We start from the raw sequence: 13,915 nt of genomic DNA on the forward strand, positions 1-13,915 counted from the left end.
AAAGGGATGTTAAAGAACCTGCTTGTCAACAACTGTACTGAGCTGCCTTTCCTGGCAAGCAACAGGCGCAAGTCGGGGTACACTCTGCAGGGGTAGCCAGTCCGTCACAGGGCACACACGGGCACAAACGCTCGCGCACCCGCACTCTCTCACTCTCGAACGCCCGCACGCTCGCACCAGACACAGTTTACCTGCCTGTATGGCTGTGGACAGTGGGAGGAAACTGGAGCACCCAGAGGGAACCCACACGAATATGCGGAGAACATATTCTCATACATGTTTGCCTTGAATCCTAGATATTGGATATCTTTAAGCTTAAATATCACCAGTAAAGACTGTTACTCTGCAGAGAGATGAGAAGTGTAATATTTGAAGTGGTACTTCTGGAAGCCGTGTGTTTTCTTATGGTTGATCGGAAAACGCATACTACATTTCAGTATTGAGTGAATCAGACTCATGATTCATTCAATACTGAAATGTAGCCATTGGTCAACAGCTGGAGCTGATCAGCTAAGAGCAGCAGTTAGTCTTTATCTTTAAACTCTTTTGAGATGTGATCTCAAAATGTTTTCTTTGAATTTGAGCTGTATGGGAAGGGGGGTGAATTTGAGCTGTGTTACACACAGGAAATTGAGCTTGAAGATTGACCCTGTTTAGCTTGAAATCTCAGTATACAGAGTGATAAGAACACAAGGGAGGTTAGAAACCAAAGGCTATTTGCCACGTATTACTTGTTTTGTTGCTGGTGGCAGAATGATCCCAAAACCCCATGAAACCATTTTTTCAAAGATAGTGAAGTGTCTCGTCTTTTTTCTTTGTACCCTGAGCGACACAAAACTTCATTTCCACTTCATTTCCACATAGCTACAAACAGTTAAGCTACTTTCACAATTTCTGGACAGAAAGCAGTGAACAACAATAGAGTGTGATCATTATAACTTCGTAGTGAATATAATACTGGCTTTACTAAGGGTCTCGCTGTCAAATCTGTCACACAAATATGACTGAATATATAATATATAGTCATTACAAATTATTATCCTTCTATTTATAAAGGGAACTTGGCTGTTGTAAAGGGAACTTTATAAATAGTTTATAACTGCAGTAGCTTGCTTCACCTTGACTAGAAATCAAGTGTCCAGTGAATATGGGCACTTGAAGCCTGTTCAGCATACAGACATTTGTGAAAGCTGCTGTCAGGCCCCACTTGGTAGAACAGCTTAATGCTCTGCAACAGTCAGTGTTAGCGATATGGTTCTAGATATGCAGTTCTGTATGACACTGCCATTTCAGGTCATTTCAATGTAGTGCTCTGCTTCCTTTTCAGAACTTCAGAATGAAAATGAAAATTTTTTTTAGCACTAGCCATAATCAAATGAGGCATAGTTTGGATAACAAAGCATAACTAGTTCCACTTCCTTCAGCTACAGGATGTAGTAGGAAGTATACAGACAGTACATATAACACAGTGAAGTCAGCATGCAGGCTGTCTTCATCTCTTCTGTGTTGAATGGTAATCACCCCTAAAGCAGTAAAGGGGAATAAATAACACTGATCAAATGTAAAACTAGATTGTTGTACTAATTAAGGCACGTTAGTGACTGTGATCATGCATTGTCAGCAGTTTCAGGAAATGCCCTTCTTTTAATTTTTGTGTCATTTTGTTTCTCTTTCTACTTCAGAAGAGAATTCCTGTTGGTCTAATTTCTGAAGAGTTGATGTGAGGCCTGGGAAAAGGCCGTTGTGTCACATCTGGCTTTAATCCACAGACCCAGTCTATGCTGCAGGTTCAGGGCAAGCTGAGAGAAAGTCAGGAGAGGAGCCTTTAGAGATAGTCTGCTCTGGCCACTTCTGGGTGCAGCTGCCAGGTTTCCCCACATTGCTGTGACAGAGATGATCTTTTCTCTGTGAAAACAGACTCCGAAAGAGTTGTTTATTTTGATACACGTGTCTACTTTTTGCTTTCTTTTTAGAAATCTCAGATCAGTTTCTTTTTCAGAAATACTGTAACTGGTGCTGACCTTCCTAAGTGCAGGTGTGTTTCCATGCACACAGTGTTATTCTGAACAAGAGGAAAAGAGGACATATCACAGTGCATTTTTGCACTGACAAGGTTAATGAGTGTGTTCTGTGGTCCTCTCAAAAGCTGTGGTCTTATTTCTGTTTACTCCTGTAGATAAATGGGGGCATATTATTACGACTGGAAAAATTACCAGTGCACATTGCAACATCATCAGATTGCTGCCATCTCTACAACTATGCTGTCCATTGATTCAGAAGAAGAATCAATTACAATTCTAGATTGCAACCTTGAAGGCTTTTTTATACCAATACAATTCTGTTTTACCACTTCATAGGGGTATTTGGGTTGTCTCATCGATTATCTGTATTTATGGCTCATTCTTTTGTCATCATGTTATAGCATCTGAATATAACAAGATCACCAACTGCCCTGACATGTCTCTGGTAGAAAAAAAGTCCCACAGTCAGTTTGGAGCAGACAGTCCACTAATTCCAGCAGAACTGAATGCACCTAATGTGTCCCATTGTTCTTCATTGTTCAAGTTCTTCTGTTTATGGAAAAAGGAGACTCTTGAAAATAGTTTTCAGTGTTTTACTTTACACCTGTACATCATAAAAAGATGATGTGCCCTGCTTCAAAATCCCTTGCTGGAGAGCAAGTCGAAAATGTTCACAAAAAACCCCTACGTGCTAAGAGCGTGTAGAGCATGGTGTTCAGGGTTGCTCCTGGACGGTGCAGGAATGGTGCATTGGGCTGTCCAAGTGAACTGAAGGGCTGGAAGTGAAAACTCACTTTAGAGCTGTGACAAAGTGATCAGCAGTGCATGGTCCTCAGACGGTTTTCTTTATTGCATTCTCCTCGCCTGCAGGTCTCTGTTATCTTTTTGTCCCTCTTCGTGGTGTAATTTTGTGTAGAATGAACATCTTAACAGCAGTTTTACTTTTCTGCTGTTGTGTATGCAACTGGCATTCAAGCGCCCCATGTGTGGAGAGTGTACCCCGCTACTGTATGGAACCCAGTACTTGGTGTACAAACACCTTAGGCTTAATTACTGATGGCAGAGGTAAAAACATCATCCTCTGCTCAAAGAATAAAAAGAACAGTTGGAGAAATCGTGCATTTCTAAAAACAACAATGCACAAATTTGTCTTGAAAACAAGAAAAGGATATGACTTTGTCCTATGAATTCCAAACTGTGACAAAAAAACACATAAATCACTCTGCCCTATCCATCACTGGTGCAGCATATGTCCCCTGGCCAGAATACAGCTGGGTTCGATTTGATTTTTTTCAAAGTAAGATGGATTTGGTTGTTTGGTCATTGGGACATCAAAAAAGAAGAAAGGAAAAAAAGGATTTCTTTAATTGCATCTCTTGACTTGCTGGCGCATCTGTTATGCAGTCTTTGAGTCTCAGAAGCCAGGCTCCAGATGCTTTGAATTTTTTGGGAGGTTATAATAGTTTCTTTAAATCAGAATAAGAATGATTTCTGTAGACAAGAGCCTGATGTAAAGAATAGTTTACTAATAAGGGCAGCACGGTTCCTCATTGTAGTAAAATAAACACTGACGCATCTAAGAGACATTATTGAATGCTCACAAAAAATGTTCCGTATTCCTACCATTACATCTCCGTGTTTAAGGAAAAAAGTAAAGGAGCTATTTCCAGCAGCAGCTCGTTTTTGTCACAAAGGCTTTTTGGACTGTATTTCAAGATGCACTAACTACTGAACTTATGCGTGTACTTGCAGTACAGTTTTATAATTTATACAACTGAATGCACCTCCATTCACAAGCAGTCCATCAGAAGTCAAAAGCGCATCTAGGAATCATGCCTTAATTTACACAAACAGCACCAAATGTAAATATGGATTACTGTAGATTAAAACGTTCCCTATAACAGGAACTGTCACAGTCTCCAGCAGTTGTATATGAAGCCGGATATAGCTGTCAAAACAATTTGGGTGCCAGACATTTCTCTCAGTTCTTTATCTTGTCATCTCTGAGCCTTGGGCAGTGTGCACAGCAGTGACACACAGGGCCTAGCCGTTTGATTTATTCCCAGCCCCTGGGGCTTGAGCCAGGCTGGATCTGTGTCTGCGTGAACCAGGAAAATAAAAGGACCAGATCAGTCAGGCTCTAACCTGGGGCCTTTTCGCAAACGGGCTTCAGTGTGCAGCAGCTAGCGGATACGTTCCTGTGCAGTGTGAGCCCTGTCCGGCTTGCTTTAAGAGAAAATTGGGGTTATTAGATCAAGCCCTGGATAGAGTGCTTGCCCTGTCTTTGTGCAACAGGTTAGGGAGCCGGGGAGACTTGCTCCACCCAATGGGCGGCACAGGCTTCACTTGAATTTCAAGCTCAAGTAACACATTCCATCAGTAAAGTTGGTCATTTTTGGGGCTGGTCAGGATTTCCTCCTCTTGGAGTAGCAAACAGTAACTCCTGTGGCGTCGCTTCTAAACCTTTGCTGTAGTGCACTGTGGTGAAAGCGCAGTAAAGAGGCGTAAAGCATAGCAACTGGAATATAGTGTATCCTGGGGGAAACCAAAACAAAGCCATAGTATGCAAAATAAAACCGTAGCACGCTTTCAAAAGACCATGTGTATTTATCAGGGTGATCTTGCATAGGGGTTGCTGGTCATCTGTGATGGCTGATGCTTTCATCATTCCTTCCTTTCTATTCTCTATTTCCTCAGGGAGGTCAAAGTGGTGGTTATTCAGTAAGGAGGGTAGGGCACGAGTTCCAAGCCACAGTTACGCAGTGGATCTCCTCATGTACAATTTAGTCGTCCTGCAAAATGATAGCATGTATTTTTTGGAATTCATCACACGTTTCTAAGTCACAGGGAGAAGTAATGCGCAGTGATGGGAATGCCCCTTCTATTTTATTTATTTTTCCAGAATTAGTAAATGTATTTTGCTGTTTTGTGCACCACCCTGGATTTAAAACTGGATTAAAAAAATTCTTGCTTTTATGTGCCTTGTCTGCTTCGTCAGGGCTCTTTGTGCTGCGGTCTGCAGCTGTCATACGAAGAACATTTGTCAAAAGTGAATGCCTGAAATGGATCACCCCGCTGTGCAACGGGAATCGCAATGCTGTGTAATTCCTGCCACAAAAGCGAGCCATGTCTTGAAGCAGAAGTGTGGAAAACTCTGAATTTGTTCTGACTTTCCCTTGCCAGGGGACATAAAATGAAGGGCATTAGTTTAGGAGTTCGTCAGTACAAGTAGAGTGGCTTTCTTGGGGGGCGTCTGTCTCCGCAGTTTCAAATTTGCTCCCTCCTCCCAACTTCCACCCTAGGTAGAGCAGTCCAAAGTGTTGATTAAAGAAGGTGGGGTCCAGCTCACCCTGACGATCGTCGACACTCCCGGCTTTGGGGATGCGGTGGACAACAGCAACTGGTGAGTGTGGGAAACACGGTCGACCACATGGGCTGGGATGGGAGACTGAAGTATCCACTGGCCTCAAGAGCCGGAGAGCAGTGGACAGGGAGAGAACTGAAACTTGGAGTTTCCTTGAGCACGGACCAGTGGATGCTCCGTGAGAGTTCAGGAAATGAAGAGCCTGACACAGAAGTTCCCAGCTCTGATTCTGGAGTCTTTTGGATTTTTTCCCCCAACATAGCTTTACTTGACAGCACCCCCCCACGACCCACTTTTATCTATATCTAATGTTTTATAAATTTTATATTTAAGCTCTTGACTCTTTGCTATAATTGTGAGGATGAAATGTATATCTGTTTTTAAAATGAAATTGCCAAACGTGTTTCCTTCGTAAAAACATTTTCATTGTCCCTGGGGAGGGTGACATATCTATCACTCTGCCTTCCCACCGGGTGGAAGAATTGTTTAGAGACTCCTGCTTCCCACAAGAACGGGTCATTCAAGAAGGGGGGCCAACTGCTGAGAGAGTTTTCCCCTTGTTATAGCTTTCCAGCTCGAGTACTGCCTATCAGCTATTCATTAGATGTTTGATTGTACCACCACATTGTTGGAAATCGTTTTTGATAAGAGTATCGCCAACGTAATCTTGTTCCAGTGTAACTTTAAAAAGTGTGAAAACTGATAGAAATCTCTGTATTTCAGCTGGCAGCCAGTCATCAACTACATTGACAGCAAGTTTGAAGACTTCCTGAATGCAGAGTCTCGTGTCAACAGGAGGCTTATGCCTGATAACAGGGTGCACTGCTGTCTGTACTTTATCGCCCCCTCTGGCCATGGGTAAGTAATGCAATCAGCATAAGTTTGTGGATATGAGGTGCAAGCACTTAAAATGCTGTAATGGGAGTCAGTGAAGTTGATGCCGGTGGTCATTTAGAAGAATCTCAATGAATGTCAGGACCCAAGTAGACATACAGTAACTGCAACTTCTTCAAAGTTAATTTCATACTCATACTGTACTAGAAAACACTTATACATTGTCAATTGTTCGTGCATTGAATAAACTACAGATGCAATTTGTGGAAGCAAAGATGCTAGGAATGTAGTCTTGGTGTTGTGATGGAGTCACTAAGTGTATAGGACATTGCCAGGCACCAATAGGCAGATTGACCTGTGCTAATCATTATTATAATTATATATACATGTTGAGTCTGTCTTAATTTTATTTTTGGTACATTTGCATGTTTTTAAATCCATAAATTTGTGGTCCGGAACACAAGCTTTTGTAACAGCAGCATGTGCAACACATACAGAAACTACCTGCCTTGGTCTGTCAGCTGCAGCAGGTCAGCACATTGCTGAAGCGTGTTCGCTATGATATTACTCTGCATGGGGGAAGTCATTTTGCTCAGTGCAGCTGGAGCGACAGCTGGAGGACTCTGCAGTCCAGCATTCTGTTTCCAGGAGTGGCAGTTAAGGGTTAACAGAAAAAAAAAGACATTTTCCATTAGGTAGCTAGATCTCCAGAATTTCCCCTTCTGTTCCTGAGGCAGAAACTGTTGTGACCTAAGATATTTCCTTTGTAAAAGCTTTTGAGTATTTGGTTCTTTAGAACTGTGCTTATCCAACTTTTCTATACCTTAGTTCTTGTCACATTGTTTTGCTTTGTTTGGCCTTTTTTCACTTTTCTGTCTGATCTTCCTCTTCCTTTAACCTGTACGCATTTCTTTGCCACAATCGGTATTTTGCATCACAGACTTCAAAGCACAGAGGTCTGTGGCCTGTCATCATCTGGGCAGCTGGGTAAGAAGCAGTTACTGTTTTGTTTTGTTCTTTGGCAACGAACATCTGCCCATATAATGACAAGGCCAGAAGATGTTTTCACTCTGGAGGGCTTGCTTGAGAGAAATTCAGAAACGTGCTGGCAGGGACGTGCATTCGCAGCTGTGGAATGAATTCGAGGCCAAAAAAGTACATTGGAAAGGCCATGGAATCAGGAGAACCCAATTAATCACCCAGATTCTAGTTAATCAAATCAACTGGAAAAACAGAGTCTCTGAGAAGCATTCGCAAAACACTGTGAGTGAAGGCCCCTGGGGAGGAACATAGGTGTCACACAGTGCTCTGAAGCCCATTAGCAAAGCATTACAGATTTAACCTGGAACTCTCCATAGGGTTTCCTCTTTCATGCAGTTCCCAGATGTCTGCTTCAGCAGAGCTGCAGCAGTGAGGAAGGAGGACAAGAAACCAGAAACAAATGATTACCATAAACTTTTAGAGCGTGCACATGGGACATGTTTTATTTTTCACTCGGCTGAAAGCCTTTTTTCCCCCAGTCCGGTTCCTGCAGCTCTTCCAGCTCGTTTTCATTCCAGCTCTGTTCCCACTTAACTGAAATCACGGTTCAAAGCTAAGGCTTGGTTTACTTGCCGCTCCAGTAAGACTGATGACACAGAATTTAAAAATCAGGTACTTTGAAGTGTTGGAAGATACCTTAACATGCCTAATTCAGCAGGAATAACAAAAAGCTTTTAAAATATTTTCATTGTGCTAGGGAACTAAAGGAACATTTAGGTGTTATTTTTATACCACTGGAGTGATACCGCCCATCTTTATAAATGGGAAGCCATCACAATTACCATTCGGACTTCACAAATTAGACTTAATTTTTGTGTGTTCAGGCTGAAAGAAATCAAACAGCTTTTTGCTCAGACATTTCAGCTCCACTCCACTGGTGCTGCTGGTCTCACGTTTGACTCCCGCAGCATCAAGTTATCATTAACGTAGATCAGAATATGTCATGTGTATAATAAAGTATATGTGAACTATTTTCTTTGATCAACTGGAATGTAGCCCTCTCCTCCAAGTCTAAAAATGTATTTCTATCTGTTACAGCCTGAATTAAATATTTGTAACCTAGCTATACTGTAGGTATATGTCTAGGTGTAATGTCCAGTTAAGTGAGATAGTGAGATTCAGTCGGTTATTGCAGAAATTCAGTTCTCTGTTCAGTTCTTAGTAATGCTTTAGAAGTCCTACTTAATGGGAAAGTGGCGTAAAAATACGTCATCCAAATGTTCTTCAGGGCATTGACTCACACTGTTATATAATGCCTCCGCGCTTCACCGGCTCTCAGTTTGCTCGATTTCCTATCACAATGTGACTCTCATTAAATGAAGCTAGACAGGCAGCCGACTTGACAACACACTGGTAGTACGTTGGGTGCAGGCTGCCAACTTGAAAGATGTTGGACTGAAAGTTGGAATGCGGTATTGGTAGACCAGTGGGTGGTGCTCCTTCACCTGGACTTTCACCCAGTGTGGGGATAGGCATCATTGAGCTGTAGGGAACGCGGTCCTTTGGATGAGATGTTAAAGTGAGATTGTGACTCCCATGTTATTGAGAATCAATAGTTGCTGTTAATTAGGCTAAGGATACCAATCTCACTGGTTAAACCATGTAAGGCTTTCTTAGTCTTGCCTACGTGAACCCCCTCCTCTACCTTCAGCTCTTACAGTAATTTCCCATTCTCCGCCTGGTCTGCTGTACAGTAAGCTAGTGGCACAGAATGCCTGCCACACGCTACTCAGGTGAGCTCTACTCTTCAAAGGTGGAAGAAGAGGGTCTTCTCCCATATGCATAGTGCTTTAAGATCCTACTGGATAATAAGCATCATACAGTTCTAAAGGATTATATTATTTTTGGGATCCATTACTTATTAACTTATTAAAATGATTTTTTAAGGAAGGAACAAACAAAACCTAACAGCTCTCAAGCACTGAATTTCTGGCACTCCTGGCATTTTTCTATGCGTAGCTGGAGCTTAGCATGCCACAGGAATACATCCTTTCCTCACCAGGCCTATATTTCTCTCCTGCGGTGACAGCGGCCCGTGCCTCTCTCTTTGTGGCTTGCATTCCTCAAATACTTTGGTGGCTTGGCTTACTCTCCCCAAGGCCAGGCCAAGAGAAGCTTCTTGCACTCTGAACGGAGGAAATAACGGCTTCTTTGTACATATGGGGTTGGGGGGGAAAAAATAAGTGAGAAAGAGAGATCACGAACAGAACGGGGTCCTTTTTCTAGTCGCTGGAAGGATGCCCGGGGCTCAGGACTCAAGGCTGGAAGTTTGCTGCTTTTAACATCTGTTTGTTCGGCGCAGTGGCCAAGGCAGCGTAACCACAACACCCTCCCTTTTAGGAAACAGATGATTCTCTTGGAGAGTTTGGAGTGAAAAATAGCACACCAGTTTCTTTTTTTCTGAGGCAAACAAGTTTGTCTTTCAATGATGAGGACTGCCGTCCCCACCCTCATTGGGTTCCAAATGTCTGCTGCCCTCTCTCTGCAGATTCTGTTCCAAATGATTTATGCTGCAATGCTCAGCTCATCATCTTTTTGTCTTTAAGTCGGCTAGCCAATATGCAAGTTGTTTCAGCAAGCGCCTGCTGTTTCTGAGCAGCGTTTATCAGACCTGTGAAGAACACAGCTGTAACAGCATGAATTTATTTGACGTGAGCCTTATTTAGAATTGACTTTGAGTTGAAACTGTGGAAAAACATCAAAGAGCATGTTTTTATCACCCCACTACCCAACTGTATCAGAAGTTAAGAAACTGCTAAATTTCACAGGAACTCATTGGTTAGTATGTATACAAAGTATTTTCAGATCAAATGTGAAGTTTGAGGATGTAACAGCCACAGGAGGTGGAGTGATATACACACTGCCTGATTATTTGATGAGTTAATGCAAATAGTGCTTTTCTCTGTCAAAAGTTGCTAACTTTTTCCTCAGGCCTTTAAACCTTGGTGATACTTTGTTAGCATTCCCTCAGATAACAGATATTATGTGGGCTTGTTTCCATCACCAATATACAAGTGAGAGAGGTTGTCCTTCGATTGGAGGACCTTTACAACAGATCTTCTGCACATTTGGTTATTTTCTCAGGAGAACATAAGTCCAAGAGGTCAAAATTAAAAGAATGCAATGTGTCAAAGTTGTATGACTGTGGAATTTGAAATGATCCACCCACTCATTTTCAGTACTCATCTTCATACTTAGCAGCATAATGCTTGAGTGCACATCGGAAGTCATGGTGAAGGGATGCATAAGGACAGCACTGTCCACAAACAGCAGGCACTCCAGCTCCTTGGCCCCCACAGAACTATTCTTCAACTGCTCCTTGAAAAACAAGAGGAGTGGAGACGCGATACACCCTTGAAAGGTCCAGAGCACACCTTGAATGTACTCATCTCAATGCCAAGAATGCAGACACAGCTTTCACTCAAAGTATAGAGGAACTGGACAGGACACAGAAACTGTGCTTACTAAACCTCCCACAAGACATCTAGAGGAACATGGTCACGTGCCTTCCTCAGGTCTGCAAAATAGAGATAGATTGGCAAACTCCCACAACTAGGGACAAAATCCAAGTTTCAACTAACAGGTGGAATCTACTTTTCCATACTATGGCAAAGAGGAACGTAACATTTTTATGAATAGAATATCCTTGAAGTTTTTCCCTCAGTCACTACCAGATGCTGAGCTTCTGTCGGTCTTGACCACAGTGTGGAACTCCTTCAGGAGTACGTAGTCATGGTCTCTCCTTTGAGAGAGGATTCCCGCAGCCTTGTTCACAACACATCTTCTGCGGACCCAAATTTACCTCCCTTTCAAAAGACAGCAGAAAAACATGCTCCTGCTGTTACAAAATCAAACCTAAACATGTAAATGGCCTTGAGGCACTGTAGAATTAGTATTCTGAAAGAATCATGTGCCATTTTATGACTTAATTATTTTGTTGTCAGACATGGGAAAACAGGTGTAAACTTGTAAGTATCCATACCGATTAATCTTCAGTAAGGCTTGTAGTGTAAATTGCTGCTGTACTGATCCTCAGTGGTTTGTAGACTGTACAGTGGCTCTTCTGCTAGTATCCATGGCGATAACACACTTGTACTATCCTTCTTGAAAACTTAATCTCAATTGTCAGATTTAAGCAACTTTTTCCAGCACGACACTGTGCTTTATTACATTATTACAACACCATTTTGATGGTGGGTGTAAAATGTCCTCTCCCTCTTCCTCTCTCTCTTTGTCTCCTTGTGTCCTGCTCTCTAAACTCCTCCTGCTTCTTCTCTTTAATAGGCTCAAGCCCCTGGACATCGAGTTCATGAAGAGACTTCACGACAAAGTGAATGTCATCCCCCTCATCGCCAAGGCAGACACCCTTACCCCTGAGGAGTGCCAGCTCTTCAAGAAACAGGTGTGCTGCTGGCAGCCACTCAGTCTGTGGGCTGTTTCTTTTTTGTATTTTTGTGTGGGTGTGTTTGAATGTTTGTATCATGGGAAATACTCTGTGCCAGACGAGTAGTTTTCATTTGTGCTTCATATGCATCTGGGTCAGTGTAGCCAAAAGCTATCATGTCCTCACTAATTAAGTGAAGCATTTCTGAAATGGGCAGCGTTGACAAGCGTGCTCCTAGTTCAGTGCTTGTAGTAGTCCATGACCATTTTTAGTATCCTAATGTACCACACATAACAAGGGTGCCGCATGTTATCCTACACAGATCCCTGGTACCTGTTTCTCACTATAGCATCATCATGAAGCTACAAAGGGAATCGTAATGGACGTTAACACTTATCCTTAGGCTTTGGCCCCTCTGTTTTCACATTGGGCCAGTCCAAGTCATTTTGTTTTAAGGAAATTCTGTTTTAGTTGACCATTTGCCTTTGCATTACTTTAGTTCAACCAGCTCCTGGGTAATTGTACTGAACCTGCAAATTATCATTTAATGAACATTAGAGCTGTTTTTTGCAGAATTGATTGGAAGCAAGAATGGATTGGAAGGGTTTAGTAGCTCTGATGCCAAAATTATTATTAAAGTTAACTGTGGTATACCACGGTAAAAGTATTATAAGATATAGTAAAGCACATTGGAATTGAAGAGCATAACGAAGAATAAGCAGGTATGAATCAGCATGATGCTGACCATGGGTGATGGTAAAGTCATGAACTATTGGGATTAAACCCACAGCAGGATAACAAATACTATGAGGCTTCTACCATTCAGTACTGGGTTGATTGCCTAATTTCTTTACCATTTTGAAAGGACACGTTTATTTTTGGGGCTCCTATATTTTGATGAACTGCTGGCAGGCATCAGTAGGGTGAATTTCAGAGCTCTGATGTGCGTGAAAGGAAATCAGCCTCCCCGATCTCTGCTGCAATTTCTCGGCTCGCTGGAGAGCGTACATTGTGTGTTTCAATATTGCATCTTCATGCTCCATTATATTTTACAGCAGCTCTGTGGTTTCATTCCAGCTGTTAGCCAAATGCTGCGGGCACGTAACTAATTATGGAGGTGCCACCCTGCTGGCATGACTCAGCGCTGGCACTGCAGGGCTGGGGGAGGGCAGGGAGAGAGCTGCTGATCACTAAATTGCCTTGCTTTTGAGAAGGTATTTAAGGACAGAGGGAAAGTGAGCATTGGTGATTCTTACTTTAACCAGGTGGAAATACACCCATCAGCCTGCCAAATAGTCAGATGAGTTTAAGGCAAGGCAAGTTAAGGCAAGCATTCGTGCTGCAGCAGAGGACTGATTCCAAGGTGATTCTTCACCAGTGTTACTCCATCCAACTGATTGATTCCCGTTTGCCCTCTATTCATTCAGATCATGAAGGAAATCCAAGAACACAAAATCAAGATCTACGAGTTCCCTGACACAGAGGACGATGAAGACAGCAAGCTGATCAGGAAGATCAAGGTAGTGCCCCCGACCCAGGCTGACACTGGCATGCTGTGGGAGTGTGGGACCTGGGGGGTTTCCGGGTGTAGATAACAAGTTTTGGAAATTGAATATTGGACTCAATAACCCCAATTCTAACAAGAACTAAATCGTTTGACCATATAACTCTTTTGTGAAATGGAAAAAATGTAAATTAATAGCATCAAAGGAAAATGCTGTTCTTGCTGAATCCTGTGGTCCAGGAGACTGGCTTGAACACCCTAAAATATATTAATAAAAACCAGATATAAAAAAAAATACAAAGTGAGTCTTGGGTCATCTCACTGGAATGTGAGATGGACTTTTCTAGTGCCCAAAAGAATGCATTGTAGCCATCTTCTTCTTTCATTAGTTTTCCTGCACAGGTGCGTTTACTTTCAATTTATTGAAGTTAACACAGCAGATTTGCTTTTATTAACATGAAGTCAGAAATCCAAGAAAACTAGCAACTCAAAACATATCTTTTGTAAGTTAATTTTTATTTTATAAACTGCTAGGAAAACAGCATAAAAGAAATATTTTAACAGGTGCTAATAAGGGTGCAAACTAAACCCGTTTTAAAGGTGTCTCCTGTCTTGGCATTCTTTGTGGACATATCCAGTAAACATTCAGACTTAACTGAGCTTGTCCCCCTCACAGTAAGACCTGTTATAAGTGTTGTAATTGCTGATGCAGTAGGACGTAAAATTTTCCAAGCCTTTTACATCTGATTACATAAGAAGTGCACTTC

The 13,915-nt window shown here is 42.2% G+C and overlaps 1 protein-coding gene across 1 annotated transcript in view; it reads left to right on the forward strand.

Moving 5' to 3' along the window:
* The window catches only part of LOC148817106 (septin-7-like), a 67,433-nt gene that overhangs the window by 39,726 nt on the left and 13,792 nt on the right, over nucleotides 1-13,915 (forward strand). The window contains exons 4-7 of the mRNA XM_088939211.1: nucleotides 5,324-5,424; nucleotides 6,109-6,243; nucleotides 11,545-11,662; nucleotides 13,072-13,164. Of these exons, the coding sequence (XP_088795337.1) occupies nucleotides 5,324-5,424; nucleotides 6,109-6,243; nucleotides 11,545-11,662; nucleotides 13,072-13,164 (447 nt within the window). The remainder of the gene's footprint in view (nucleotides 1-5,323; nucleotides 5,425-6,108; nucleotides 6,244-11,544; nucleotides 11,663-13,071; nucleotides 13,165-13,915) is intronic.

The sequence above is a fragment of the Atractosteus spatula genome, chromosome 21, assembly GCF_055471065.1.
Source record: "Atractosteus spatula isolate fAtrSpa1 chromosome 21, fAtrSpa1.hap1, whole genome shotgun sequence".
In the NCBI taxonomy this organism is placed as follows: Eukaryota; Metazoa; Chordata; class Actinopteri; order Semionotiformes; family Lepisosteidae; genus Atractosteus; species Atractosteus spatula.